Source organism: Aspergillus flavus, chromosome 3, assembly GCF_009017415.1.
Source record: "Aspergillus flavus chromosome 3, complete sequence".
Taxonomy (NCBI): domain Eukaryota; kingdom Fungi; phylum Ascomycota; class Eurotiomycetes; order Eurotiales; family Aspergillaceae; genus Aspergillus; species Aspergillus flavus.
Genome location: NC_092407.1, coordinates 4,244,985 through 4,270,239, shown reverse-complemented (window position 1 = coordinate 4,270,239; position 25,255 = coordinate 4,244,985). Strand labels below are relative to the sequence as shown.

Sequence of the window (25,255 nt, the reverse complement as noted above, 5' to 3'; positions counted from 1 at the left end):
TTGGTCTCATGAGACTTGGTCACGTGAGCTGAGCCTTCTTCGAAGGTTGGGAGCGTGCCAATTATCCATGCAGGTGAAAAATACATAAGACTTGCAAGATGGTGTATTGGCAGTAGTTGCTCCAGTCGGAATAGCTCGACATAAGCAGAATCGCAGACCGGTAGCGCAAGGTTCCTCTTGGACTAACACGGGCATGCGAATCAACCCACCGAGCACTTATACAACCTGACAGCAGGGAACCGGTCATTTCAGTTCTCGGGTTACTGGAATGCATAGCATGGGCGTCTGGTATACGCTTTATACCAATATGATGTGTTTTGTATCGCCGAATTTCCGCATTCTTAGGTAGCTAGAGAATATTGTTGTTCCGCGCCATGCTCCACACCGCAGGGAGATATTTGATCATTAGGATTCAATACACTGGAATTTTGGGGCCTCGTATGAATTCTTTAAGGTACATGGCCGACTCGATAGTTAATGGCCATTCGAGCAGTTCCATTTTAATGGGTAATCGATGTCACGATCTATAGCGATGTAAGTTAGCAGGAACAGTCCACTTGGTAAACACTAGAATGGCGATTAAAAGACATACACAGTTCTGACACAGATGGAGAGTGGAATGAAATACACTTCCAACACATACATCAAGTGAGGAAGTATTATTGCGTTCCCTGTGTTGTCATTGAGGCGAAAGTGACAACAACTTGAAAACCTGAAGCAGTTTAGCGCGTGATCCGAGATGCAGGTGATCCCGAACTAATGGAATTGATCTTATCGGAGCGATATCGAACGAGGCGGAGTCCCTCTTCTTCTTCTCCTACTGTTACTTAATACTGTACTTAACAAAGTCACGCCCCTCTCTTTGCTTTTGTCTTGCCCTCCCCTCGCTTTCTTCTCTCCACCCTACTTTCGACGGGGCCTGGCAAGCCTTCATGTGGAGCGCGCAATAAAGTGCTTTCCCAGGTCTCTTCCTACGTTCCCTCCGCATTTCCACCTTTCATCTCGTCATAACCGTCGAAGTCTATGTTGCAGCCTCTCGCCCGGTCGCGATTTCTTCGACCGCCCTCAGCGCCAACGAGTCACTTCGCCCCGACCTTTGGTCGTTTTTGTTTCTACTGCGCGACCACAATCGAACTCGCAGGCCTTTGTCGGATACCTGCATAAGGGGCTTGCATCATGGCATCTAACGCCGCCATGCTGTTGGACCCACGGGCCCACAGAAAACAGCTACAAAACGATGGTAACGACCCAGAACCTGCTTCTCCTTCGTCATACAGTCGCAGCGACGCGAGTTTGGGAGCTGCATATAAACGATTTTGCTTTCCCTCAACGTCCAGAGACTGCCCCTCTCCTCCCCAGGACCCCATATTTATGAACCCTAGCCTTGTTGCTACCGAAAGCTCATTTATCCACGAGACAGGCTCCCAGGATTCAGGCCACTCGAATTCTTCCGCTGCGCCGGCAGGTACGGCTTCAGCGGCACATCGTCTTCTCAACCCGCAGCGTCGACAGCCCTCCAATAAAGGTAGCCCGAAGTCGAGATCGCGACCACAGTCAGTTTCCTCACGCAGTGGGAATAGTGCAAGAGCATCCCCACAACGTAGCGATACGCGTGAACCTGATGTGGATGTGGTATTTACAAGCGCGCAGGAGGAAATCAGTGACGGGAAGCGGAGTTCCGATCATGTCGATGAAGTGCGCCATGGGAACCTCATCGAGGATATGTATGGTGTGGAAAGACGGCTAAACCAACCGTACAAGAAGATAAAGACGGAGAAAGACTTGGCTCAGAGCGGGAAAAGGGCGATATTTGCGTCGACTGGGACCACCGGGTTGGGTGAATGGGTGAAGAATGGTGAAGAGAAGTCGAATTCCTCCACACCGATTACCCCAAACGTCGTTGACTTAACGATTGGTGAGAAACACACATTTTTTTCGAATAGAATAGTATTGCTAATTGATGATGTAGATTCATCCGCTGGAGCAACTGATGATGATGATCTACAAGTCACGGGTTCAAATAACCTCAGTATCCAGAGAGTTTGCTATGGCAAGCTAGAAAATGCAATGGTGCAAGCAGTGCTGGTCCCAAAGCCAGCAGCCCAAACCATCTTTGGGGACTCGGCACACGATTGGCCCTCAATCAAATTAGGAGTGCACCGACAAACTAATCAAGGCAATAATCGGATTGAGGTTTCCGACCCCCATGGAAAAATATTTGGGGCAGTAGATTCAAAGACTGCTGCAGTGATTGCTCCTCTACTCGATTCACCCGCTTTGAAAGTTAATGTGACCGCTCGGTTGGATGTTCGAAGGAGGCTGCCAAACGAATGGCCGTGGGCGCCTTGCTCAGCCCTGTATCGAGCGTCTATCAACCTCTACGGCCTTCGGAAGGATGCTGAGTTAGTCGGAAAGCACCTTGGCCAGCATAACGTTTGGCTTGGTACCCCGTTCTCTGTAGAGCAGGGCGTCCCTGTATTTAACCCACACGCCGAGAGAAGGCGCGCCCAAGCGGCCGCGTCCTTCTTACCAAATGTGGCTGCGAGGGGCCGATCGACCGTCAACTACGAAGTCCGCACAGCAGAAGAGGTGAACGATGCAGTGATGAAGATGTTCGATCAACTTCAGAGCGCTGAGAATATACCCGAACTGGAACCTCCTTCGCTTTTGTCAACTCCACTACTGCGCCACCAGAAGCAGGCGCTTTGGTTTATGACTGAAAAGGAAAAGCCACGCAAATTTGGGCCTAGAGAGGAAGATAATAACTCACTTTGGAGGTTGGAGCATCGTTCGAACGGGGCAAGGCGGTATCGAGAGATTATTAGTGGCATTGTACGCGATGACGAACCTCCACAGAGCCTAGGTGGCCTTTTAGCAGACATGATGGGTCTGGGGAAGACTTTGAGCATTCTTTCTCTTGTCGTATCCTCTTTGGGAGACGCCCACGAGTGGGCAAATATGGCACCAAATTCAGAGCTTATTCGAAATCTGCCGGGCATCCGCAACACCAAAACAACACTTCTAGTAGCCCCACTGAGTGCTGTTAACAATTGGACATTTCAGGTCAAGGAGCATCTAAAAGAGAATGCCATATCTTACCACGTATTTCACGGACAATCGAGAATCACCGATGTGGATGAGCTGTCTAAATATGACCTAGTCATCACGACATACAGCATTATCCTCAGCGAGCTTTCTGGAAGAGGGTCGAAACGAAATGGGAGCCCCGGGAGCCCGTTGACCAAGATGAATATGTTTCGGATTGTTCTGGACGAAGCGCATACTATCCGAGAGCAGAGTGCAGCACAGACACAGGCTATTTTCAAGCTGAACTCTCAGCGCAAGTGGTCTGTAACTGGTACACCTATCCAAAACCGCCTAGAGGACCTCTTCTCGGTGACCAAGTTCCTTGGCTTGAGTCCCTACGATGACAGAGGGCAATTCGGAATGCACATTTTGAGTCGATTCAAGACTGGGGATGCCACGGTTCTAGCAAGCTTGCGGGTGCTTGTAGACTCATTTACCCTGCGTCGTGTCAAGGACAAAATTGACATCCCTACCCGGCACGACAAGATCATAACGCTCAACTTCTCTGAGAAAGAGAGGCAGCTGCATGAATTCTTCCGACGAGAGTCGAACGTGATGATGAAGGTAATTGCCGGCGAGGATAAGACTGCACTGAAAGGTCGGATGTATCATCATATCCTAAAGGCAATGGTAATTTTACGCCAAGTCAGTGCCCATGGCAAAGAGCTTCTCGACAGTAATGATCGCGCAAGGATTAAGGGCTTGAGCGTCCACGACGCCATCGACCTCGAAGATGGCGGGAATGACACACCGGAGCTGGTAGATAAGAAAGCGTACGAGATGTTCACCTTAATGCAGGAGTCCTCGGCAGATCTGTGTGCCGTATGTGGCAAACGCCTTGAGGATCCAAATACTGATTCTGGTGCCACGGACCGCCAAGCACCTATGGCGATCATACTTCCTTGCTTTGATGTGCTTTGTCCCGAGTGTTTCTCTGGTTGTAAACAAGCGTTTGATAGCCAAACTGGGCCATCAGTTCATGACATCAAATGCCAGGTCTGTGATGGATGGATCCCTGTTTCATATTCTACCATTACCCCTGGAGGGCTACAGGACTATATGATGGGTCAGGCGCAGGCCAAGCAGAGCAAAAAGCAAGCAAAGACCCTAGGAGAGTACGAAGGCCCGCACACGAAAACCAAGGCGCTAATAGCGTATCTATTGGAAACGATGGACGAGAGCAAGGGTTTAACAGACGAACGTCCTATCAAAAGTGTGGTCTTTTCTGCGTGGACGTCGCATCTGGACTTGATCGAAATCGCGCTAAAAGACAACGGCATCACGGGCTTTACCCGTCTGGACGGGACGATGACTCTATCAGCTCGCCAAAAAGCCCTCCAGGAGTTTCACGATAATAACGACATCACTATCCTCCTAGCGACTATCGGGGCTGGTGGCGTCGGTCTGAACTTGACCTCTGCATCTCGAGTATATATCATGGAACCACAATACAACCCCGCAGCCGTGGCACAAGCAGTTGATCGAGTGCATCGAATTGGGCAGACACGCGAGGTGACTACAGTACAATTCCTAATGAAGGATAGTATCGAAGAGAAGATCTTCGAGCTGGCCAAGAAGAAGCAGCAGTTGGCCGATATGAGCATGAATCAGAGGAAGCTTGATAAGAGAGAGGTGCAAGAACAACGGATGCGTGAATATCGAAGTTTATTCAAGTGATACTAATACCCTGTTTTTCACGATTCCCCCTATTTATTTCCGGTATCTCATTTGATTTCCTTTTCGCTTTTTCTACCTGCGTCCACCTTGACGCGCACACCATAGAGACGGATACTGCAATTGATACAAATATGGATAATACCTGATACCCAATGGTTTACACTCGGCGTTCATATATTCCCCGTGGTTTTACATTTGCTTTTTCTGGCGCTTACTATGAAGACGGAAGATTTATACAGCTGTGATACACGGATAAATGCGATACCAAGAATTTACTCTTTCCATAAAAGGTGTATTCTACTACAGCTATGGACGTCAGGATAAGAGTTGTAAAGTCATGCCATCGTGAACGATTCAAAGTTAATATTAGAAACTCATCGGTTAAGCTGTAGATGGCGAACTCGGGCAGAGGACGTCCATGCCTTCATTTATACAGACGCTGTATAAGTACCATTGGCGACATGGAGCTCGCTGATGAAACCAAAGTGGTAATACTAAGAGGGAATGGCTAACTTGGCTGTGTGCTTGCACCTAAACCAAGAGGTCAAGCGCCAATACGCATGGAGCAGAGTTAAGCATAAAAAAAAAAAGTAGTAAAAGAAATGGAAAATAAAGAACACATGGAGAACCACCCAACACCGAAATAACAGACATGCGATGGGGTAAAAAATAAGACTAAAAAAGACATGACAAGGACGGGATTCGAACCCGCGAAGTTTCCCACTGGTGATTGGTGAAGACCTAAAACCAGCGCCATAACCACTCGGCCACCTTGCCTTGAAGTGTTAGTAAGGCTTTTAGTATTTGATTTATATCTAAATCAAAATAAATTGACACACCTCCCTTCTAACCCTAAGTCACATTTGTTTCGAACCACAACACATTTCAATGATCACTGTATATACCAATCTCATTCTCCATTTAATTGTTAACATGTAATTTGGCTTATGCTCTTCATCAATATTTTTAATATGTGCCACTAGTAGTTGGGTAATTCCTGATCGAGTTTTATCCTTCTCATCATTATATATATATATATATATCTGTCGAGCTGGGAACCAGTTACAATACACCTGGTTGCTGTAAGCGGTTGAGGAATGACAGTGGCAGAGGAGGTTGATCAACCTGGTAGTATACAGGCCACACCACATATACTACTCGTATAGAAATCTTCCCTTAAGGAAAGGGATTCTGATCTATTTCTGCCCGTGGACTGGTTAGCCGACTTGAACTGTCACCTAAAGCCGCTCCCGCCATGTTTTTGGACAAAGTTGTATGTCTTAACACAATTTAGTGTAAACTTTCTTCTTCCTATTTACAATAACACGAACATACCTTTCTAGAAATTTAGATTACAGAAGAATAACAACATAAGGGGGCCCCCGCATACAAATGGGGGATGGCAGATTGATTACTCCTAAGACGTTTCACAAGCCGTGTCCTATGATATGCCTATAGTACACCTTTTATGACAGACCTAGACTACAGCTAGAAACTAGCCTCAGAAGATAGTCGGGATGGGTGAGATGAGCCCTCAGGCCGACAATCAACCGTTACTTTCTTTTCCCTCGCCGTTCCTGTCATTGTCAAAGTTTAAGTCGTTATTGGACTATCTATATATATGAGCTTTCTAGGTAAGGCTCCGTACGTTACCCATTTGGTCAATGCTTGTATGACCAGCTCCTGACCAAACCCATCAAGGCCTGAATAGGTTATTGATTATGATGATGGCAGCTACATACCGTGTTACAACAGTGCCCGGGGCGATCAAATCAAGCTCTGATAGTAGGACTTTCATTGCACTTTCATCTACAGGGTAGCAAAGAGTATAAATAGAGTCCATGCTAAATTTCATACTCCCTGCCACTGCGCTCCGTAGCAAACTTGCCTAATCAGTAGCGGAGAGCACCCTCGAGTCTCATGACAATTCAGATCCAATTGAGGGGCTCTGCCTGCTCATCATCCCCAAGCTTGATCCAATTGAGCGGCTTTGGATCGTTGGAATAATCGTCCGTCGCTGGGCTATGTGCTTGCTGTACCGTACAAATCAGTTAGCATGACCCGACAACCTTCCTTTCTAGGGTTGAACATACCCGAATTAATGGATGCAGCCGCAGCCGGTGCCGTGATAGCTAAAGCTGCAAAAGGAGCGAGAATAGAGAAGCTATACATGGCCTTCATAGTTGCCTGGGTGGTTCGTATGGTGCACACAAGGTTCAGTGTATGGGATTGTTAGAGAATAATAAGACTTGCTTTCTCTGTCTGCTACAATTGAGGATAAGGCTACAACTATTATATACTCCACGCGAACGAGGCTTTAACCCCTCATTGCTGTGAATTTGCCATTCTTCGATGGGACTCCCCTCATCTAGTATGCGCGGACAATTGTGTGAGCTGGCTGATTTGACTCCTCAACTGCTAAGCCTTGAGTTCCTTGCCTCCGGGGGTTGTAATGTAAGCCTAGCCACTCTACATAGAAGTGGAGTTGTTCCCCTTGTTATCCTCTTAGGCTTGAAGGCTATGATAACGGACAAAGAGTGGAGCCAATCCCCGCGAGTCTTGTGATTACCCATGATGCACGAAGCGGAGGGAGTGTGCTGCATCGCATCTGTGTGCTAGATGAAGTAACGCCTGTCTTTTTGTAACTTGGAGTGACGGGCAAAGAATGATCCCGATCAGAGAGAAATCCTTGCCAAGAATCACCACTGGGAAGCAAACGACGAAGGGGCGGATTTTGTTGGAGAATTGGGGTGGAGTTCCCCAAGCTTTGGAACAGACAAATGACATGGCCAGTAGAAATCTTAGTACCTAGTCTTTGGGATGTTGCAATGCAGTTGGATGGAAGCATATCCTGGGATGTAGGGATGTAGGTCCGGGCACTCTGCACAGCCCAGAATTGATCTATCAGTATCTCTAGCCTGTGTTAATTGATCATCGATGGTTCTAATGCTGGAACATTGGTTGCCAATCCCCTCCAGACCCCAAACCCACATCAGCAGGACCATATCGTACTTTGTAGATGTCAAACCCCCGCAAGGTCTGAATTGGAAGACCCCTACTTGGGGCGGGGAAGAGGCTCTCGTGTGCAACTATCAGCCCTAATATTTGGAATGCAGTAGATGAAAGTCCAATCGCCATTACACAGCAGCAGTAATGCAGGGATAACGGTCAAACTATTTTCTACTAGATTGATCTCGACAACAGGTGATGCCAACAGTGATTCGCCCATTTGGCTTTACTAGCAGATGTAACTTCGTATTCATACATGCCCGTATAGGTAGATTCTTAGATTTACCTCTCTGCTAAATTACCCTCCATCTTCAGTCTCGACTGTTCAAGGTGGGGTGCTTGATCGTGTAGTCCCAGATTGCATCAAAGCTACGACATTGATGGGTGGAATTCCACCCAATAAAAATTAACTGGCCATTAAAATCTGTTCGAACTTCGATGGTTGTGTCCCCGCAACACTGTAAGGCATGCCTGACATAGATAAAGCAATGCTCGATGTGCCACAAACCATGACCGTTGGGGATAAAATTGGGATCGGTCGTGTCCCCATCAAGAGCTTCCAAGGCTTCCGGGTCAAGTTTACCCTCCATCAACTGCCAAAATGTATGGCGGATAGCACCCTGAGAAGTCGTTGATGTCAACACTGTCAACACTAGTCTCACGCTGGGGATAAGACCGAATGACCACGTACCAGGCAATGGAGCTGATGGAACATGCTAATGCCGTACATCATTTCTCCATGGATGACCCCTCCCGGCGGCAGCTTCAGCTCTTCCCAATTGGGGACGTAGATAAAGCCAGGGTTTTCGTGATTTGCTGCAATCCTTGTATCAGTCACTTATATCATGTCAGAGAACAGAGGCATCTTACGTCCCGCTAGTGCCTCCCAGGCAGCGTTGCTTCGGGGGCTTGAGCGCTCAGTAAAAATTTCCGATGGACCGAACTTCTCCGTTTCCAAGGGCACTGGGGCATTTAGCGGGGAAGAAAGTAAGAAAGAGCAGCAGTCATACTTGGAGGAGGTTCACCTTATCCTGGGCACCTGTCTCTTTTGGCTGCGCTACTGCATAGTAGATGCCTTGACTTTGAGAAGACAGCGCCCACTTCAAAAGCCGTTGATATTCCGGCATTTTTACAAGGTAGAGGCTTAGACCTTACAGAGACAGTAAGAGCTTGCAGACAGTGCGCGATTTCCCCCTCATGATGTGGGTTGTGATGCAGAAGCCTCCAAACCTTGGGCTATTAATTGCTCATTTACGGGGACCTCTCCATTCCCCCTCGATCACCAAGTTCCAAAAATGTCTCCCATTGCACCCCATTCACAGAGACCCCCACCTTCACTATCTGTGGATGAGGAGAAGTTTGAGCAAAACTCGGACAACACCATAGCCGATGATTATGTTGATCCACGTGTGTTCGACCAAAGGAGACGCCGCGCGTTCTCTCGCCAGTACATGATTATCGTAATATACCTCCTGTTGACCCTTGGAGGTCTCCTGCTTACCGTCGTCGACGTTACTTCAACCGCCTACTCCACCTCAAACCTCATGCGCTGGGAATCGTCGGCTTCGTTTGCACTGGAGTCATCACACCCGTCTTCCTCCCACGGCCACCATGATACATCACCAAAGACATATGACCCATCCTTTCCAGCGATGAAAGGAGTTATGAAGTCGCCCTGTGGCCATACCGCTGGTGAAGCTAGAGCGCGAGGTTGTCACTTTGACATTATCACTTTTTGCTGGCTACCAGACCGCTGCTACGATGCGGAACTATCGGACTCCTTGGAGAAGTTGGTCGACTGGAAGTGGTACCTTGACCGGAACAAGACACAGCCAGTCCCCAAGGAAGAAGCCCTGCAGGGGGAATTGGATGGACTGTATGTAAGTTGGGAGTATTCTGTGCAGCACTGTGTGTACATGTGGGAGAAGATGCATCGAGGGTTGCTGGGAGCGGGTAAAGCGGCAATCGACACGTATATCGGCCCCTATAGCCATACTGAGCACTGTGGAAAAATGATATTGAGTCCGGGGGGAGGTTAGGCGATGAGCGATATCAACACTCGGATTCGCGTGAAGTTCCCTAATTGTGGAATCAAGTAGTAGTGATTTTTTTTTTTTCTATATGTGCATACATGATTGCGTTCTTTGGCGGACGTCCTGGATAATAATCATGAACAACCAATCATACCACAAGAGACATTAAAGACAAAAGAACCATCGTATAGACGTCCCAAGTTTGCTCCTCTATACCCCCGTTTAAATGCAGGGATTCTTTGTTCAGGCAGCATTGCGGCGCGTCGGCGTCCTTGGCGAGCCCATCAGGACCTACTATTATTTCGACGTCTTCCTCAGAACTCCATTGCAGACCTTGGAGATCACTCTTCCCCACACCTCCGAGCAATGGCCAACGATTCCACCATCTCGTGGGCAGAGGACGCCTTCGGGCCTGCCAGTCACGTGCGTGGGTTTGACTTTACATTGACCTTCGAGTAGGTTGTCCTGTCAATCATCCCCATCCACAGTCTTGCTGCTGGCAGGTCCACCTGGGCTGCTCTATCTTACTCGGTGCCGCTCAAAAACTTGTTCTCAGCAGAACCAATATCTCTGCAAGCTGGTGGGAACAACCTCACAGAGTATACTTCCGTATTTACGCTGCTGTTGCTGATCAATTCCAGGTCGCCTCGTCTATCAATCTGGTTCTACAACTCTCTTTACTGGTCTTATGGAGCGTGTCACCGCGGACTTCGACGAGCATTCCTGCCGCCACTCTAGGCCTCGCCAATGCCATTATAATTATTGGGCTCTCCTACGTTGAAGACCGCAAATCAACGAGGCCTTCTTCCCTACTAACCGTTTACCTCCTACTCTCAATACTATTCGATGCAACACAGGCTCGGACATTATGGCTAACGCATCGAATTCCCACGGCAGCCGTTCAGAGCGCCAGTACCGGGACAAAACTCGCCATGTTACTATTGGAGATGCGAGAGAAGACCTTTTATCTCCAGGCCCCCTACAGGGACTATCCTCCAGAAGCAACCAGTGGTATTGTCAACCTCAGCTTTGTCTGGTGGATAAACCGGCTGTTCATAACGGGGTACCGAAAGCTCATGGGGAATCGAGACCTCTATGATCTTGAGCCCGGGCTTGCCTCTGGCCTTGCGGGCGAACGACTGAAGAGAGAGTGGGAGAATCATGGTCTGTTCATCTCCAATACTTGTTGCAACTATCGCATGTGCAATATGTTAACAAGCTTGAAGGCCCGCGAAAAGCAAGCTCTCTCCCCCTTGTGTATTTGTCCGCTGTTTCTGGATGGAGTTTCTCGCCGTGGTGTGGCCTCGACTTTGTCTGATTGGATTCAGCTTCGCTCAGCCTTTTCTGATCATGGCGGCGGTCCAGCATGTAGAGCGACCGATGACTACAGAGACCCGAAACCGTGGCTATGGCCTCATTGGGGCCACCTTCCTGGTTTATCTGGGTATAGCGGTAGGCTCCTACTGTGCTATACGTACAGTGCATCTCTAATTGCAATTGCAGGTTTCGAATGTCCACTACAGACAGCGCTTCTCGCGGGTGTCCACGTTATTCCGAGGATTGACGCAGAGGATGGTGAAACTAGGGGGGGTGCGGTGGCAGGCAAGTTAGTTGTGGAAGCTTTTCGTTTATATCTCCTACGTTTCTATGTATAATATGGGTTTGATTTCAGGCGTTCCCGGGCCAAGATTCTGCCTCTGGTGAGACGCCTTGCATAGCTAAACGTTTCAATAGTTAGGCTACATCAGGTTAATGAATTTTGATTGATTGATTGATTGATTGTTATTCCGAGGCGCAATGATCGCGTTCATTCATGACCGGACATTGAGACTTCAGGATGGTCTTTACACAGAAAGTGCTGCACTCACATTGATGAGTACTGGTGAGTCATCAGTGCACTCCTATGCCCCGACAAACTGGGGTAGTTGCTTATCTAGAAATGGCTTCGATTAGATGTTGATGGCATCATTGAACATTTGGAAAACATGAACGACGTCTGGGCCCGCACGAGAGGTGGCTATTAGCATAACCTTGCTTGGTCTCCAACTCGATGCGACTTGCATCGTTCCATTACTCCTTACTCTAGGTCAGTTATAGATGGAGTATACACCATCAACGAAGCAACATAGTACTTACCTCCTTTTCTAGCATGCCTAGTGGGCCAGAAGTTCGTGGCAAATTCCATTGGAAACGATCAACAGAACTGGAATTTGGAGATCTAGAAGAAGGTGAAGAATACCTCAGCCGTCCTGGGTTCCATGAAGGCAACCAAGGTCTCGGGGCTTTCCAAAGCGTTGACCCAAAACCTGCAAGAGCACCGCGAACGGGAGCTATTGTATCTCGAGCATTCTTCAAAGGAATAATGTGGCTCAACGGCTTAGGTATGTTGATCCCCGTTTGCAAGTGGCTGTTGGTCTGATAGTAGCAGCAACTTTGCCCCGAATATGGGCACCCGTCATCACCTTCATCGTCTATGCGATCCAAGCACGGATCCGAGGCGACGACTAACTACGGTGAAAGCATTACTGCGCTGAGTATCATCACTCTCGTTACGACACCCGCAGAAAAGCTCCTCGCCGTTTTACCACAGCTGGCAGCGGCCACGAGTTGCTTTCAACGCATTCACGAGTATATCACATCTGACCCAGTCAAGGACGGTAGATTAGGACATAATAAAGCCCTAATGTTGAATTCGGCGATCTCTCCAGCCAACGCAGATGAAAAAGAATTCGCACCGCGAACTGACGATGAAGAGCAAGGTGTTGCCATCAAATTGGACAATGTCACAGTGCTACCCTCACCAAAGGCAATACCTGTCGCCCTGAAGAATGTGTCCTTCAAAGTAACGAGGGGTAATCTGCTAGCAGTAACAGGTTCAGTCGGTTCAGGCAAGACAACTCTACTCAAGACAATCCTAGGAGAACTTGGCTGTCAGTCAGGGACTGTCTGTGTGCAATCGAAGCGCATCTCCTTGTACAGTCAGGACCCCTGGTTGCTGAATACAAAAATCAAGAAGAGCATAACTGGCCTTGCAAATCACCAAGTGTATGAGAAGTGGTACGAAGCCGTCATACGTTCATGTTGTTTAGAGTAGGACATTGGCTCGTGCGGTATACAGTCGCCAGGATATAGCTTTGCTAGATGACATTTTATCCGCCTTGGACATGCAGACTCGGGAGATGATCATTGCACGACTCCTTTCAGATGACGGAATATTTCGTCAACTGGGAACAACAGTGGTCCTGACAACCCACAACCGTAAGCTCTCCTGCCTACTTCTATGCTTTGTCCAAGATTTTTAACCCTTGATATATTTCTAGCCCAACTGCTTAAGGTGGCAGACAGCGTAATCTCACTTAGTGCAGATGGGCAGGTCGAGCTTCAGACAACGGGTAGGGATGCCATTCCATATGCAGCTATACCTCATGGAAGAGAAGATACGGATGCCAGAGAGGGCGGCCTCAATGAAAAGACCTGGGATAAGGCAGCCGACTCGTCAGACGACCCGGTGAATGAGGTGAAAGATGAGGACCGAGCCAGGCAAATCGGAGATTTATCGGTGTACTACTACTACGCACGAATTGTTGGTCCATTCCTCTGTACCATGTTCCTCCTTGCCCATGCCTTTTTAGCTTTCGCCGAGAACTTTCCGCGAGTATGGCTAAGCAAGTGGACTGAGGCAGGAGGCGGCCAACTTTCGCTATACCTATCCGTCTATATTACTTTGGCACTGGCCGCATCGATGCTCGTCTTGGGCTGTATCTGGATTATCTTCCTCGAACTGATGCCGAAGTCGGCCATCCGTTTGCATTGGCGCCTGCTGAACGCCGTCATTCGAGCACCTCTGTCCTTCTTCTCCACGACCGATAGTGGTATGACACTCAACCGTTTCAGTCAGGATATGACCTTGGTAGATCTGGCGTTGCCTATATCTCTAATGTCTTTGGGGCAGTCGTTTTTCGAATGCATCGCCACTGTAGGCTTGATCGCGACAGGCTCAGCATACATGGCACTAGCCGTGGGGCTACATGAAAGCACTAATGCGGGCCTTCTGGGCGTTGCCTTGAACAATATTCTGGGATTCAATCAGCTACTATCGTTCTTCATCACATCTTAGACTACCTTTGAAACCTCCCTCGGAGTAATCGCCCGCGTTAAGTCCTTGTAGAGACCACCCCGTCTGAGTTTCGGGATGGTGAAATTCCAGAATCACCGGTGTCCTGGCCTGAGGAGGGAGCAATCCACATCCAGGGTCTCTCTCTTTCCTACCCCAATGGTACGCCAGTGTTGCATGACATTTCGATCTGCATCGAACCAGGGGAGAGAATTGGTATCTGTGGCCGTACAGGCAGGTATGTCTCCCTACCATCATCAACTCTACTACTATCCTAACTGTATACTATTCTAGTGGTAAAAGCTCTCTCATACTCTCCTTACTCCGCCTTATAAACCCATCCCACGGCTCAATCACCATTGACGGAATCAATATTGAAAGTATCTCCCCATCAGCAATCCGCGAAGCGCTAATAACCGTCCCACAAGATCCATTCACATTCCTGGGCACCATGCGGTACAACGCAGACATCATGGGCGCTTCCAACGACGAAGAAATCATATCTGCATTGAAGCAAGTTGGCATTTGGGAAGCCATTGAAAGTCGAGGAGGTCTGGATGCCATCCTCGAGGACCACCCATTATTCTAAGGAGAACAGCATTTATTCTGCTTAGCACGAGCCATTCTCAAGAAACGAACCCGGCAAGGTGAATGTCAGGTCCTGATCCTGAATGAAGCCACCAGCAACCTTGATAACGAGACGGATCATTGAACCTAACAGGTCTTAAAGGATGCTTTTGAAGGCTGTACGGTTGTCAGTGTAGCTCATAGGGTATGGTCTCTTTTTCCCCGTTGTTCAGTAACCACATTGCCATTCTATTTCACTTCATCATCAGTCAATGATCTACTACGAACTAACGGACTCAAATAGCTGGACACAATCATCAATTTCGACAGAATTGCCGTCCTAGACGCGGGACACCTGGTTGAATTCGACACCCCACAGCGCCATCTCGCGAAAGATGGACTTTTCTGTCGGATGGCCTCAGCATTTAAGGAACAGGGGTTAGATGAACTGTATCACTTAGCTAACGAATATATCTACATCTTAGCCTAATACCAAATTAGGAAGAAAAAAATACCTGAATAGACCAATCCAACTTTATTGGGGTTATCTATGCAAGGCCAAGCAAAGCTTGTATGTATCAGTTCCAGACTTCTCGGGCCAAATATGATAGGTCATTGCGCGGTCTTAGCATGTTGGCTTATGAGCGGGTCTGTTTGTCTGCATATGCATGTAGAAGACTATGCTAGGCATGGGAGAGTGTGTAGTGTTGTGTTTCGTATGATAGATGGACTGTCTTGAATTTGTATATGGTTTGAGCAACGGAGACAACTTCATTAGTATACGTCCGTTCTTGGAATTTATTAATGTTCATATTGCATATTCTAACGCTATCGAATGCATCTACATAAGCGAATTTCAAAGAATGTCATCCTCTCGGGCCAACATATAATATTATGGGAGGAGTGACATCAAAGTCTATATACAAACATGGAGGTGATTTTTCCCAACCAAGGCTGCACCCTGCAGCAACAAGGACTCCTCATGCCGTTTGACATAACACGCTAAATTAAAAGATGATATCAAGATCATGATGACAGATGAAGAGAAGAAAAAGAGACCTTCAAGGCTAAATCAAAGGACAAAGGGTGAGATGGAAACATGGCATGTCGACGTTCGTTCAACACCAGGTGAAAACCGGATTTTTACTCTTCACAGCTTCCAACCGCTCAACGATCACTTTGCGCTGATTGCCCTCCATCCCTTCCGCAGCAGCATATCCAAGATCTCCTTCGAGATCGTCACTACTCCAGATCAGCTGCGCTTGACCGTGGGCACTGGATATCGAACTGTGCTTTTGATGTTTGTTTCCAGGTCGCGGGGGAAGCGAAGGCCAGCTTTGGTCCATACTTCGCCCATGAATCATGCTATCAATGCCGTCCTGACTGACCCTGTAGTCACCAATAGTGGCAGGACTGCCGTTCGGTATTCTTCGTGTACTAGGCTGGTGAGATCGGCCACGTGACAATTCGAATCGGTTGGGGTTTGGTAGCTCATTCGGGGAGGATCCAAGGCCCAGCAAATCATTCTCGGGGCCGGTCCCCAGCGACATGGATGCACCAATATCCATCTCTTCGTGGTCAGGGTCATAGTCGTAGTTCTCGTAACTCTTCACCTTACGTTTTTGGGCTTCCGTCGATGGTCCACGAAGAGGAATAGCAACAGGAACGTCCACGAGATCATCCCAGACACACACACGGGCTCTTCGTGTGAGCTCTAGAGGTCCATGGTCAGGCTGCTTCAACGTCTCTACAACGTTCCAAGCCTGTCCCTTCATGACTGCGATCTGTCTCGCAAACATGCTCTCCTTGAAATCATCGTCCTGAGAAAATACGCGTCGCAGCGCCATCTGCGTACCGCTCCACCAGGAGGTTGAGGTCAAGAGAGGTAAGAAATGGTCCCGAGTCTTCTGAGAGAAAGGTTGTCCGATCAAAGAAACCGGAAGGAATAGCCAGCCGAACGGAAAGCTTCGCCACTAGAGGGTGTGAGCAATTTGATGCGACTAGGCCAATTCACAATCTACTTACAGCATCAGGATGTTTCCATGGCCAGGACAAACTGTTGTCGATAGCTCCGATCTGAATAGACGCTTGAGGTTCCGACGAGTTCAGCGGAGTGCCGGTGCGACTCACAGCCACCATCGCCTCGTGTCGTCTGTAGGGAAGACGAGCAGAGCCCGTGCGCTCCGAGTTGACAGAAACGGGGCGAGCGGGAGGAAGATGGTCGTCGTCATCGTCCTGCTGAGTCCCGTTAGGCTTCGGTGGATCGGCGACAATAGACACTTCTTCGGTTTTCCAATCGATCTTGATCATCCAGTTATCCAACCCACGGTCGGTATTGCGCATAATATAATCCAAAATCACCAACTTCTCCAACTCCTCACGGAATGACTGCTTGAGACCCTCGGTCCAGTAGAACCGCCGCTCCCTACTCTCCTCCCTTGGCGATGGGGTTTGTATATCTCCGTTCTCATAATCGTCATCTTCATCATCTGACTGCATTCCAGAAGGACGGCAAGCCTCGTTCCAGGGCCTCTTTTTGCGCTTCGGGGCATCTTCCGCGCGAAAGCCAGTATTGGTCTGGTCTGGCCAGGGATGGTCTCGTAGGAAGAGGTTCGCATCCTTGTAGCCCTTCAGAAAAACCTGAAAGCTACCCGCCTTAGGGGGAAGGGGTCGCTTGCCCATCCATGCCTTTCTCCGGTCCCAGAAATCGTAGTAGAATGATTTTGAGGATAGCCACACGATATCGGTGTAAGGGACGAGATTAGTGCGTAAACGAGAGTCGAGGACATAAGCGGCTGCTTCAGAGACATAGGACAAGTTAGGAATCAGGCAGGCACGACCAAAGAAGCATGGGAACAGGTTTCGATGAATCCATTTCGTCCACTTGGGATTGCGGGACGCATAAGGCTCCTCGTCTTTGGGTTTAAAGACCCCCACGACTTTGCCTTCGCCGTTGCGCGCAAAGTAACTACCGGAGCTTCCCTGGGAAATCATGCGAGGGTGCATCCCCATCCGTATCGCTGAGTGGACACTCTCTACAACGTCCTCAAACTCCTCCCGAGCCCTTCGCGCCGCGCCTTCAATTTCATCCGACTCGAGCTCTTCAGCGGAGATCGGTCTTACACCATTCGGGGGTTGGAATACGGAGTGATAAATTTCAAGCTTTTCTTCCTCCAAAGTCTTCCCCTTGACCTTATGGATCTTGAACTTGGAGGCGATCTCTTCGGCCCACCGCTCAAGGCGCGCATTGATGGCCTTAATATCTACCCCAGAGTTTCTCCGGCCTCGGCGATGGTAGCCACTCGGTCTCCGACGATGTCCTGGGGGTGAGGACAAAATGGACGCATCCATTTGCGCGCGGGAGGAGATGGGGGCATATCGGGGAGCGGAGTGGGAAATTGTGCCGAGGGAATCGTTTTGGTCATCGTCATCGGAATAGTCATACAAGTCATTGGCTCTATCCTCTTCTTCCTGGGCCAGACGGGCGTAGCCCGAGGTCGCAGGTCGGTTCTTCGGCATGGTGTATCTTGTGGTCTAATGGAAGGGCCGGGAGGCAAATGCAGGTCGTTGCATTTGAGGAAAGGAAGGAATGGCAGGGAAAGGAAGGAGGAAGCGAGAGAGAGAATTAAAAGAGGGAAAGAAGAAGAACAGCGAATTCGAATCACGGCATTACTCAATAACAGCAGAGAACTTGCAAGTACGAGAAGGGTTTCCCACTGGGGAGTAAAAGAGGGAAGAATTGTAGATTAGGTGGTGAGAGGAAGGGAACTTACTTGATCCCTCCAATAAGACCGTCGCCGTCATCCACCGAGAACTTGAACGGCCAACACACAGAGTGGCTCTTTACTGTACCGTACCGCGAAGTCCCGTGGTATGGGGCCCAAAGGCGAATAGCTAGTCTAGATTCAGCCACAGGGCGGGTACTTTACCGTACCGCACCGCCACAGCCCTGTCCCGTGTGGCTCCACCGGAGCTTAAAAAAGCCCCTGAATTTTAGAGGATCAACTTGTCTTCATACTTATTTCGTTGCCTATCCTCGGCCAGAGTATGCGCAGCAGGACGATCCGAGATGACCGGTTGCGTTCATTTGCTCAAGGGCCAGATCCCGACCCAAGGAGTAAACATACGCCGTGTATACAACCCTCTTCGTTATTGAGCCGCTAGATTTGGTTATATACAACTACATGGCAAATCGCAAATGTCAAGTTTGAACTGAGAGAATCCTTGTTTTTAAAAAGTAGTAACGAATTGGACAGACCCCATCCGAGAGATCGGTCATGTCTGAATCACTTTAAAGAACTGAGTCAACCGACAGGCACTGGGGGTTCCGTAGCTGATATCTGATCCATGCGAGGCTCTGAGCACGGTTATTACCTGCATTGGTGGCTATCACGGTCCATGTCTCGGTTCTTATCCTCGCTCTGGAATGGCATTGCTACCAGGATCACCAAATATATTCAGATATCTTCTCGACAAGAAACGGATGAGAGATCGGACCGGTGTTCCGGTCTAGCTCCTGATATTAAGCGCATTTAGACCTGAAGACCATCTACCATCACTAGTGTCATCGAACTGAGGTATGTGATAATCTTTTACTGATTGCTATGCCAATATTACTACCCTGGCGCTCCTCTCGTGTCAATATGAAACCATCTAGGAATCACTCAATGAAATACTGCTACTTCATAAATTCGCCATCTAACTCCCAGAGAGCTGGACAAGAAAGGGGGATGCAGGGGCGAGGTGCGACTATCGCGTGGATTGTCATTTCATTCATTCTTAGCCCTGCGTGCTGCATACATAGTCGCATAAATCCTGGAGGCAGGAAGGAGTTAATAGGCAATGAGCACCGCAGGAGCTTCATCATAGCCCCGATAGCCATACGAGATTAAAACGCCAACATAGTAAATTATTGAAAATAATGAATAAATACAACCCTGGGTAACCAGCAGGGACCAGCTGATTTAGATTAATACTTTTTATTAATAACCACAGCCAAGCATTGCTGCTGTTCCCGCCGATAAATAACAATCGATAGTGTCCGAGGGACGCGCGATAGCGATTCCGATAATCAATCAATCTTTCTCCAGAACCTCTTCCACCTTTTCTCCGTCTCGTGTAACGAACTTCCTGACCGCGACTGGACTTCTCTGTCCTATGAATTAAAAGAGGTATGCTCTTCCCAACATTTGCTGTCTGGTTGACTCGCTATTTCTCCCAAATCTAAATCAATTACTACTCTTCGTCCTCTATCTGGTCGAATTCTCCCTATCTCCTCCCGTTCAGACCTTTTCCTTTTCCATTGAGCTCTTCGGATTCGATTATCAAACGCTAAGAATAGGAAAGGATATTTACTTCAGTATACCTTACATACGGACAGTCCAATTTTGCGTAAAGAAAATTGGGAACATTCCGTATCTTTCCTCCCTTTTTCTACGTGGCTGGTCCTTCCGAACGGCACCGATTTCCCTCTCAGTCGTATTCGACAACAGTCACGTACTGCTCTTAATTCGGTCAATCCAGGCCGGATTTGTAGGGGGTTCTTCACGATACCATTCACTGTGGCTTCACTCTTGTTCCGGGCGTCGCCCATCGACCCAGCCTTGCGTCCTACGTCGCCATCGGCCTCTCAGTCGCACGATCTCAAGTACAACAATACCACTTCTTCAATTGACAGTCCGTCCGCCTCTCGTCAGTCGACAACGGACGCGGTAGCGAGTGCATCGTCAGCATCGTCGCAGTATTTTGGAGCGCTTCCTGAGTTTGGTTCTCTGGACAAAAGCCCTGATAGCAGCGATAGTAACGGTAGCAGCTTCCCTGGTTCCCTAGGCCCATCGCTGTCAGGACTGTCTGCTCTGGCCTCGGTCGCATCAGCCCCAACTTCCAATCTGCGGTATGTACTTGGAGTGGTGTGATGTGCTGCTGTCGCGTTACGCCTATGTCGAAGGCGAATCTAGTAGCCTTGGAATATCTGTTATCTTACGCTTCCATCCTACGAACCACACCTGGGTGACTGACAAGATTTTTACGCGAATAGGAATTCCGGTAGTAATGCGCAGCCCATGACCAATATGACTTACGCGACATCATCACCCGCAGCAACTACTGGTGGACAAGGCAATAGCCCTGTAAGTAGAGTGAGAGTGTTGAGGATGTGTTCTTATCGTATCTGCGTTGGCGCTTATCAAGATGCGACCCCATTTTTGTATTTTTTTCTCTCTTTATTTTTATTTTTTTTTCTCCGGAGGAAACTTGGCCAGTCCTTCCCAATCTGTTATCAGCAGCCGATGGTGTCTTGGCACCGCACCACTGCGTGTCAAGTTCTTATCGCGCCAGCCCGTCAAATCTCTCCCGATCTTATCAACCGTCGCTCTTTTCCCTCTATTCCACTATCAGCCCCATACCTCATCCACCCCATTCGCTTCCACCCTCCTTTCTCGATCCCCTCATCTTTTTCTACAATGGCGACGACCTTAGCTGATCAGAAGCGCCCTCAATTACAGCCCGTGTGCCAAAATTGCGGTACTTCCACCACGCCCTTGTGGCGCCGAGATGAACTCGGTTCGGTCCTCTGCAACGCCTGTGGCTTATTCCTAAAGCTCCACGGAAGACCCCGTCCGATAAGCTTGAAAACCGATGTGATCAAAAGTCGCAATAGGGTCAAGACCGCGGGTCAGGGCCCTAAGCGTAAGGTGAGCAGGAATCCCCGAAGAATTTTCCATTCATTCTTGTTGCTCCGCCGTAGCTCGCAACCCCGAAATGGTACAAAGACGCTGATATGGAATCGCCTCAATTAGTCCAGCAGTGCCGTCGATGCAAATGGACTCTCCACGTCCAGATCAGAGGCCGGTACTCCCCCACTTGGATCTCATGGATATCGTCGCGCGTCGCGGAAGATGTCACCGGGCCATTCGGATCGCTCCAACTCACCAGTCTCCCGAACAGAAACGCCTGGTCTTCCCTCGATGCAACAGCAGCAGCTCCCACCGCAGCACAACTCCAACATCGCACCGCAGCACATGTTCGATAGCGTTACCCTTGGAGATCACGGTCTGACGAATGGCCTGTCGTCTGGGCAACTTCGCCAGCAGTCTCCCACCTCGACGTCTGCAGCCGTGGACCGCCATAACGAGTCTCCTCAGACCATCGAAGGACTCTTGGCCGCGAACACATCATTGAAGACCCGCGTGCGAGAATTGGAGTTTGTCAATGACCTTTTTAGGGGCCGGGTAACGGAACTCGAACAGAGCGATGCTGCCGCGCGCCGATCCGAGATGATCGCTCGCGACTCGGAATCGCGCCTTAAACGAGCCCTCGAGGACGCGCAACGGCGTGAAGAAGACCTGAAGCGTCGGGTGTCTGAACTGGAACGTCACATCGGTGAAGCCAGTAATGGCAACCTTGAAGGAGATGAAAGCTCTGGTGAGCCGATGGCGAAACGGATGAGGCTGTCTGATGTGGTAGATCAACCCTCCACTTCTCCTACCAAATCGCCAAAGAGCGTCTAACGACAGGGATCACAGGGATCGAACGACGGTTCGTGAATCTCACCGGCCCCCTCGATTCGTGCAAAAACGAAATGCAACCGCTCTGCTGAATTCTCTGATCTACCTTGGTCTTTTTGATACCCTTTACGTGTCTTGTCATTTGGCTGGATGTATATCGGATTAAAACTAATAACTCTCCCTTCCAATACTTCAATTCTCTCTTCATTCGTTTCTCTATTTCACATCTTTATTGCTCTTGGATTACGGAGCACTTTGAATTCTGGTACGGGACGGAGGAGATCACTTTGGGACAGCAAACCGCGGATTCGCGAAACCGTTCATATGAAGAAAAGGGAATTCCAAAACCAGAGGGGGGGGCAGCCTTGTTCAATTTTTTGTGTTCATTATTCCCAATTGTTTTGTTTCTTTTACCTCCTAGCTTTGGCTCCCTCGGATCGTCGAAGACCAGGCTGGCAGGATGACGATAGGATTGCAAGCAGGACTGCAGTGGTTACGTGGTAATTGATTGAATTCTTATCCTTCGGAGAGAGGTCAGAATCTGTCAACCCAGCAGGGACATGACTCGTGTTGAAAAAACTTTGATATCTTGCTGTTTTAAAATGCGTTCCATTCTATTCTACCGTGTTATTTTTAGCTAGTCTTTTTTTCTTGATGTGACTCTATAGTGTATGATGTGTGAATGCCCGATCCGGCCATTTATCGTTACCTGTCTTATCTTATCTTTCCCTGTTTTTATCTATTATCTTCTGCCAATGGTTTCACCCCGGCTTCGGTTATCTTACCTCGGCTATTGCGGAGGGCACTTCCTCCTTACTGATGTTTTCTGATAAAGGCGTCATGTGTGGATAGTAAAAGCGAACATGTATGATTTGGATGTTTTGACTATATACAAGGACATTGTCCCCTGATTGGTGAAGGAGCGTGGAAATGATCAAGGAAAATGCAGAATGAATACTTTAAGGACGAAAGTTAGGCCTCCCAAAATTATCATCCGTCTATACATAACCCAGTAGTGACATATGAGATGAGTTATCAAGATAGTCGCAGATACCGCTCAGACTTGGGTATATAGCTAAAAAGAAAATGCAAGAATGGCTTTCCAGCCAGGCAACCTTGGAAAGATGGAGAGGCGCCCATTAATGGATAGGCGCCACATATATATCCCACCCCGCTTCAAGCAAGACGGTCGTGTTCGATCTTCTTGCGAATCGCGCCGTGGACCCGCCTCTCACGCAGGATACTCCACAAGCATACGATGACGCCAGCGACTCCTGAAAAGAATGTAGTATAGTATGCCGTCCGGTAGCAGCCCAAGCCGTCGGGGCAGTCCCGGTCTCCATCTGGACCGACAACAGAGTGTCGGTCGTAGATGCTGCCGTACAGCAGGTTAAAGACGTTTCCGCTCAGAACGGGGGCGAGGGTCATCACGCCCCAGTTTTGGGAGAGGCCTCCGATACCGAATGTGTGAGCTACCAGGGACGGGAAAACACCGAAGAGGAATCCGTATGCGACGCCCGTGAATCCTGATACGACGATCAACTGGTGTGGGTTGGATATCGCGGCTCCTGCCAGTTGGGTTACGGTGAATACAACTGCGGAGATGAATAGGCACCAGAAACGTGACATGTCAAGTTTCTTGACTAGCAGATCCGATCCAATTCCTAAAATGATGACTGTCGTTAGGGAATGTATGGGCCATATGTATGATAGTACGTACCACTGGAGAGTCGGCCGATGAAATTGCCAAATGATAGGACGGACACATGCATGACTTGTCTCTTTTGGATGAATCTGGAGCTAGCACTATCGTCGTAGTATTTCCACAATGCTTTGGCCTGTGGGGGTTAGTCTATAGATAAGCATGCCTGTAATATGGGTGTCTTACGCTGTTGCCAATGTTGCTACCATCATTGTTAGTATCTTAGTGGAGCGAAGTGAGGTAGAATTAAACATACTTGATCGTCATCAAACCGATTCCAGAAAGTAGAGCCATCGTCAAGAAAAGCTGCCAGAACTCTACTTTGGGCAGCATCGCCAAGCCTCTAATGTCTGGGTGAGGTGAGCCGACGCCAACATCAAGGAGAGCATCATCTTCCTCCTCATGGTCATCCTCCCGAGATTGCCTTGGGGTGCTTTTGGATACCAACGATGACGTTTCATCCAAGTCGGGATTGTGATTGGCAGAGTGGGAGTTGATCGACGCGCCAGATTGCGATCTTACATGCATCGGGGAGTGGGATTCAAAAGCTGTAGAACTCTGCATACCTGCTTCATCAGACTCTTCTGGCACATAACGCAAATCAGAGGACTTCGTCCTATGCAGTCGAGTGGACTCTACTCCTGGCGATCGATCCCGTGATAATGCCGTGTACGCTTTAGCCGGGGGCATAAGCCGAAGAAGGGGAATGGAGACGAAGTTGAAGAAAAAAGTCCCCAGTGCCAGCAAAAGAAGGAACCGACCAGTATCATCCTTGAATATGAAAGATGAGACGTTAGACCAGAAAAAAGCGCTCAGTCCAAAAGCTGCCAGGGGGAAGGCTGTCGCTGTCCCCCGATGATCGGGGAAGTTCGTCGCGGCTAAGTTTGACGGATCTTAGTTCCGAGCGTTCGTAAGGCAGAGAGATCAACACACCTGTCTTGATTGAAGCCGAGAAGGCGGAGCAACTTCCGAGGCCAGTAAGGAATGAGAAAAAGGATAACACGCCAACACTGAGCGAGCCCTTTCCGTGCTCATAGGCTATGGTTGCGGAAGATAATTAGCACAAACATCATCAAGCGCCGGTAACAACCAGACAGACAAACCTATATATATAGGATAGTAGCCTACACCGAGGGCCACAGCACCAATAAAAGTTGTGAGTCGTGGACCTCGAGCATCAGTTAACAATCCCAACGGAACCCCCGATGCGTACATTCCCAAATTTCCAGCCACGCCCTGTGAGACATCAGTACGATATACATCGGCTTTTCCGAGGGAAACAAGACAGCTTACAATAAAGTTGCTCTGGGTTGCCGAGATCTTCATTCGTTCCGCAAATTGTGGCGCCCATGCTGAGTACGCATACTACGGTCAATCAGTACGTCCGTTCAGGAAATGCTCTAGTCCATGAGTATAGTTCAAGAGGGAGGTGTTGGAGGCAGGGATAAGCATCAAGTTCATACATTGGTCCCACAGGCCAGGGCTACTAGTGTGCCCGCAACCACGGATATAATGCGCTTGGTTTTATGAGTTGACTCAGCCATGGTGAATTGTGACGGTG

The 25,255-nt window shown here is 48.8% G+C and overlaps 9 protein-coding genes and 1 non-coding gene across 10 annotated transcripts; 5 read left to right on the top strand and 5 right to left on the bottom strand.

Annotated features, from left to right (window-relative positions):
* Positions 1–921: 921 nt before the first annotated feature.
* F9C07_7494 (putative SNF2 family helicase/ATPase) lies at positions 922–4,764 on the top strand (the record flags this gene model as incomplete). The annotated part of the gene is made up of 3 exons (XM_071511635.1): positions 922–1,240; positions 1,421–1,915; positions 1,970–4,764. Exons 1-3 carry the CDS (start codon positions 1,177–1,179, stop codon positions 4,762–4,764), a joined length of 3,354 nt encoding a protein of 1,117 aa, XP_071365251.1. The 5' UTR covers positions 922–1,176.
* A 687-nt stretch (positions 4,765–5,451) lies between these two features.
* Positions 5,452–5,541, bottom strand: F9C07_t105. Its single transcript has one exon. It is a non-coding gene; the product is annotated as a tRNA-Leu (tRNA).
* Positions 5,542–6,692: 1,151 nt separating this feature from the next.
* On the bottom strand, positions 6,693–6,945 carry F9C07_2231489 (uncharacterized protein; the record flags this gene model as incomplete). The annotated part of the gene is made up of 2 exons (XM_071509886.1): positions 6,693–6,781; positions 6,858–6,945. The coding sequence occupies 2 exons, from the start codon at positions 6,943–6,945 to the stop codon at positions 6,693–6,695; spliced, it is 177 nt and encodes a 58-aa protein (XP_071365250.1).
* Positions 6,946–8,084: 1,139 nt separating this feature from the next.
* F9C07_2231488 (uncharacterized protein) lies at positions 8,085–8,900 on the bottom strand (the record flags this gene model as incomplete). The annotated part of the gene is made up of 4 exons (XM_041285531.2): positions 8,085–8,393; positions 8,465–8,589; positions 8,644–8,736; positions 8,813–8,900. The coding sequence occupies 4 exons, from the start codon at positions 8,898–8,900 to the stop codon at positions 8,085–8,087; spliced, it is 615 nt and encodes a 204-aa protein (XP_041145195.2).
* Positions 8,901–9,068: 168 nt separating this feature from the next.
* F9C07_7492 (uncharacterized protein) lies at positions 9,069–9,812 on the top strand (the record flags this gene model as incomplete). The annotated part of the gene is made up of 1 exon (XM_071511634.1): positions 9,069–9,812. The coding sequence occupies one exon, from the start codon at positions 9,069–9,071 to the stop codon at positions 9,810–9,812; it is 744 nt and encodes a 247-aa protein (XP_071365249.1).
* A 220-nt stretch (positions 9,813–10,032) lies between these two features.
* F9C07_7491 (uncharacterized protein) lies at positions 10,033–11,461 on the top strand (the record flags this gene model as incomplete). Its single annotated transcript, XM_071511633.1, has 2 exons — positions 10,033–10,233; positions 10,295–11,461. The coding sequence occupies 2 exons, from the start codon at positions 10,033–10,035 to the stop codon at positions 11,459–11,461; spliced, it is 1,368 nt and encodes a 455-aa protein (XP_071365248.1).
* Positions 11,462–12,279: 818 nt separating this feature from the next.
* On the top strand, positions 12,280–15,095 carry F9C07_2202166 (P-loop containing nucleoside triphosphate hydrolase protein; the record flags this gene model as incomplete). Its single annotated transcript, XM_071509530.1, has 10 exons — positions 12,280–12,896; positions 12,925–13,025; positions 13,070–13,824; positions 13,924–13,947; positions 13,977–14,158; positions 14,215–14,471; positions 14,511–14,578; positions 14,642–14,692; positions 14,792–14,925; positions 15,011–15,095. 10 exons carry the CDS (start codon positions 12,280–12,282, stop codon positions 15,093–15,095), a joined length of 2,274 nt encoding a protein of 757 aa, XP_071365247.1.
* A 510-nt stretch (positions 15,096–15,605) lies between these two features.
* Positions 15,606–18,006, bottom strand: F9C07_7489 (putative phosphatidylinositol 4-kinase type II subunit alpha; the record flags this gene model as incomplete). The annotated part of the gene is made up of 2 exons (XM_041291349.1): positions 15,606–16,460; positions 16,513–18,006. The coding sequence occupies 2 exons, from the start codon at positions 18,004–18,006 to the stop codon at positions 15,606–15,608; spliced, it is 2,349 nt and encodes a 782-aa protein (XP_041145193.1).
* A 2,309-nt stretch (positions 18,007–20,315) lies between these two features.
* areB lies at positions 20,316–22,347 on the top strand. Its single transcript, XM_041291356.2, has 4 exons — positions 20,316–20,615; positions 20,991–21,179; positions 21,285–21,947; positions 22,011–22,347. The coding sequence occupies exons 1-4, from the start codon at positions 20,550–20,552 to the stop codon at positions 22,029–22,031; spliced, it is 939 nt and encodes a 312-aa protein (XP_041145192.2). The 5' UTR covers positions 20,316–20,549; the 3' UTR covers positions 22,032–22,347.
* An 821-nt stretch (positions 22,348–23,168) lies between these two features.
* Positions 23,169–25,238, bottom strand: F9C07_7487 (putative MFS transporter; the record flags this gene model as incomplete). Its single annotated transcript, XM_041291348.1, has 8 exons — positions 23,169–23,656; positions 23,713–23,830; positions 23,881–23,896; positions 23,951–24,572; positions 24,628–24,732; positions 24,798–24,930; positions 24,988–25,059; positions 25,158–25,238. The coding sequence occupies 8 exons, from the start codon at positions 25,236–25,238 to the stop codon at positions 23,169–23,171; spliced, it is 1,635 nt and encodes a 544-aa protein (XP_041145191.1).
* Between the last annotated feature and the right edge of the window lie 17 nt (positions 25,239–25,255).

Excerpts from the sequence above, each read along its gene's own strand:
- areB (XM_041291356.2), top strand. The coding sequence starts at position 20,550 with ATGACCAATATGACTTACGCGACATCATCACCCGCAGCAACTACTGGT. Across the intron at positions 20,616-20,990 it reads GTGGACAAGGCAATAGCCCT|CCCGTGTGCCAAAATTGCGG; the intron begins GTAAGTAGAGTG and ends CCTCAATTACAG. Across the intron at positions 21,948-22,010 it reads GGATGAGGCTGTCTGATGTG|GGATCGAACGACGGTTCGTG; the intron begins GTAGATCAACCC and ends CAGGGATCACAG.